Genomic DNA, 4,301 nt, shown 5'->3' on the forward strand with positions numbered 1-4,301 from the left:
TAGTAAATAAATCGCTTCATAATTCTCATAAACGTGTGTGTTTAGCACTTACCCACATATATGGCCATATGGGGGAGATTAGCATTGTAATTTCCCATTGGGTGCAAGAATTTTCTTGTTTTTGGTGTGAACACAAATATATATACCTTGAAACTACAGAATAAATAACAAAAAGCATAAGTGTTGCATTATTTATTCCCTTTATAAGGAATAGATTACAAAAAGCAGAAATGTTGCATTATTTATTCCCTTTTATATTAGTAGAATAAATATTACATTTGAAAATTAAAATATGTAAAGATAGCTAAGCACTATTGAACTTTTGTAAACATATAATGCTTCCTTTGCAATGGAATGAACTTCCATTCACAACAATTTGAGGTTGTGATATGTATGTTACGATGAGTTAATTATCAAATAAATTTCGAATATTTTTAGTTAACTATACAAAAAGGAAATATGTCATTTTCAAAATTATTCATTGTCAAAAGAAAACAATGACGTTTATACTTTACAAATTTGTTGATTTACTTTTTGGAAATGTTTATTTCATTATTTTATGAACTCATCCGAACTGGTCAATCTAACGAATTCTTTGATTCGGTCATGGATTGAAAAATCTAAAAAACCCCTGCAAAAATTGACTTAAGTAATTATTCAAATACGTTTTTATTCTCTTTTCTTATAGAGATGTTCTTCGTTTTCATTTTCTTTTGTAGGATTCGAATCTTAACTAGTCATTATATTATCAAAATTAAATTTAAATTTAAAATATATTTTTTTATAATATAAGTATAAGAAGTCGTGGATGACAATATTCACATGGTCAATTTAGAATATTCAAAATATGACAATGTTCCAGATTTTTTTTTTAATTTTCTCATCACTTAATCTCCGAAGCACCAATTATTTAAATGTTACAACAAAAAAACGCTTCGATTAACTTGCGACGAAGGGAGTATTCCACAAGACAAATATCGTTTTATGGGAAGCGGGAATCTTGATTTGGGAATTCAAATACTACTAGCTAGACATCAGAAATACAAAAATGTCTTTAAATTCAGACATTTGGGTGATTTTGACTCATCAGAATCTTAAACATTTGAGTTAGGTAAAAGTCACAAAACTATATGACAAACTTCCCCCCACTCTTCCATGGCTAACACTACTCTTAACTCAGACAACGATACATGATTCGTTCAGGCTGATAATATTCCAGCTGCGCTCAGACATGCATTTCAACGTTCTTCTCAGAGGCATCAGCAACAAATATGCTGCCCGAGTCGCACCATCCAGCCAAAATATCCCTATCGGAACACTGCACCGTGACAATGAAATATGTAAGTATGCAGCAAATAACCATATTTGCCATTTGATATTACTCAACAAAATTGTATGCCTTATATGATGAAGATAGAAATGAACCTTGCTAAATCCAAGCCAGTTTGAGTCCCCTCTAAATGAAAAGGCCTTCTCACTTTCTCTCCATTGTCCACACATAATCTGCAAATATTAAGTTACTATTATTTTTATAATTGGAGTGGCAAGAAATTTTAATGTAATTGAATAACTGAAAACAAACAAGAGCACACACATTGCTAAAAAAATTGGCAAAAGCATTTACCTCATAATCAACTCCTTGTACATATAGATAATTCGGATCAACGGAAGAAAAACAAAGTCCAGTTATCTGCAGACAACACGTAATGTTAAAGAAGAATCCAAGCTGAGTATTTGAGCAAAGTAAGTGCTACACATTCGATTCATGATACAAATCTTTCTGCTCCACACCATGCCACCAAAGAAGCACATGATAATTGTTTTTTTAGAAGATGGATTCAAGAGATTAAAAAATCTGGCGATCTTGGCCAGGTTACCGATATTCTGGGTACATAACTACTCTGCCGATTTGACTACGAATAATTGCAACACAACTTACCTCGTATTTTGAACAGTTCAGCCATCTAGATGTTGCACACCATCTGCAATAATACAGAGTATGTCAAAATTAGTTCTAACATAATCCATAATGTCTCTCAATAGCTTATAGTATTAAAATTCATTCCTCATAAGAAATGATGAGGAATAAGTTATCAATATTAGGGAAACTAAATAAGCCTTCCAAATGCACTTCATTTTACAAGGTATGCGTCAACATAGAAGCTTCAAAGTTCTAACCTGCGTGGATCATAGACAGTCACAGTGCGGTCTTCACCACCAACAGCAATATTACCAGATGAAGACATACTGACTGCATATAACATGTTTCCAACAGATCCCATGATTCTTTGCACACAGCCCCCATTTTCTTTCACTCGTAAATCCCATACACTTAGCTGCAGCAGTTCAAATAAGATTGAAACAATATGTCATTATAGGATAACAGGAACTTTTTTTCATTTAATAGCTAGTTAAATGCGACATGTGGAAAACCTTAAAATAAGTACCTGGGAACCTTCTGTGGTGGCTAACATTGAACCTCCGCTCTCCTTAAAACTGTCCATGAAAATTAGCGAGGTTGGGAACCCCAATCTGCAACATGACTATTATATAAGTGACAAATAAAACAAATATTAATTTCATACCTGAAATGTTAACAGAAAATTCAGCTGTTAAAGCAGACGAATGTAGCAAAATCTAGAAATGCAATGGACCTAAAGTGTAATGGTGCTGCTGATCTAATATGTTTAAATCCTTTGTCAGCTTTGATAATCATAGCTAAATGAACTACAGTTGATCCAAATTCTGTAAAAATTCTGGATCTTGAAACACATTCGCTATTTTAAGGAACGGTTCCACCTCGGAAGTCGGAAAATGACACCTCCATGAAATTTTGTTTCGATTTCCTTGACATTGGTACAAGCTTTGTAGAAGGTAACATGAGAGCAACTTAATAGATACAAGACCTTCCTAACAACTATGCAGTTTTTTTCTGCTGTGCGATTACAGTTTGAAATTTTAGATAGGATTCTTTACAGTAAAGTGCAATATAACATCTAGAATATTGTTTATTTCTTGATTACCTATCAATATTTATAGAGACACCATTTCACTAAGATACTACTCCCTCCGTCCCATTTCATGTGACACATTTCTTTTGGGCACAGGTTTTTAGGAGTGAAGAAAGTAGAGAAAAAAAGTAGGAAGAGAGAGATATAGTGTTACTTTTTTTGCCAAAAAAAGGAAATGTCTCACTTATAGTGGGATGGCCTAAAAAGGAATACACATCACTTATAATAGGACGGAGGGAGTATAAATTCTGAAAAGATAAGGGGAGCAACAAAACAAATGAAAAATAAAAATGGAAATGAGTTACTCACGTACGTAAAGTGCGTAGATGAATATCATGATCATAAACATCAATGCTCTTGCAAAAGCTGCGGGCAGTAGCTGCCTGAAACAATAATAGGTAAAGTTAATCAGACAGTCTAAAGATGATTATCCAACAATATTCCTAGTAGTTCAAAGTTCAAAGACAAGCACTCAAAAAATATCATAAAAGGCACTGAACCCCAACAGTGACTGTCCAAAAGAAAGGGGAGGGGGGGAAAAAAGAATAAGCAGACCAATTTAAGCAGTTTTTCCTTGCTGCAAGATGCATAATGTTATAGAATATAAGTATCCCACATCGGTTATGAAACCTAGTCTGGCTTCATCACTTGTACTATAAATATGTGCTTTATGAAGTAATGAAAAATACTTATATACCTACTATTTCTCTCTACTATGTGTATATACTTCTCCGAATCTCCGCAAATGTCTATGTTTTATTGTTCTACATATAACAAGCCTAACAAAGATCCTGAAATATAAACGTGCCACCCAACTCTGAAAATCTATATGCTCAAAAGGAATCATTTAGGTTTATCAGCACCAGCACGATACTTGTTTATCAATTTTGAACCTGCCAGTATGGGGTGCACCTAAATGGCCTTAGATTCTCATGTCTAAAGCATCTATTTTTACCTTTAGTAGTAAATTAGTAATTACAGGACAAGTGAACTTTAAGGCTACAGGTGTCAAGAAATCAATAGTCTACTAACAAGCAATATCTCATTTTAACCAAGACATTAGTTGAGAAAAGAATTGAATGGTTGAGACACACAAAAGTACACCTTTCTGAAGGATTTAGTATCAAGAGGAAAGTTTCAATATCAGCAAGAGGCCAAGAGCAGATATAACTATACAAAGAATTTGATAGCGGTACGATTGTACCATAGACAATTGACTTGGATTAAAGCAAAGGCCTGCCCAGCTTCCTTCTCCAACACCACAATCTCGGGGAGATACTGAATATGTAG

At 33.7% G+C, this 4,301-nt stretch overlaps 1 protein-coding gene across 1 annotated transcript; it reads right to left on the reverse strand.

The window, feature by feature from the left end:
• Window positions 1-1,041: 1,041 nt before the first annotated feature.
• Window positions 1,042-4,295, reverse strand: LOC125207504. The gene is made up of 8 exons (XM_048106880.1): window positions 4,216-4,295; window positions 3,321-3,394; window positions 2,448-2,532; window positions 2,179-2,336; window positions 1,940-1,982; window positions 1,625-1,690; window positions 1,426-1,503; window positions 1,042-1,318 (listed from the first exon to the last, which is right to left on the reverse strand). Exons 1-8 carry the CDS (start codon window positions 4,216-4,218, stop codon window positions 1,226-1,228), a joined length of 600 nt encoding a protein of 199 aa, XP_047962837.1. The 5' UTR covers window positions 4,219-4,295; the 3' UTR covers window positions 1,042-1,225.
• Window positions 4,296-4,301: the final 6 nt, after the last annotated feature.

This window comes from Salvia hispanica, chromosome 2, assembly GCF_023119035.1.
Source record: "Salvia hispanica cultivar TCC Black 2014 chromosome 2, UniMelb_Shisp_WGS_1.0, whole genome shotgun sequence".
Taxonomy (NCBI): Eukaryota; Viridiplantae; Streptophyta; class Magnoliopsida; order Lamiales; family Lamiaceae; genus Salvia; species Salvia hispanica.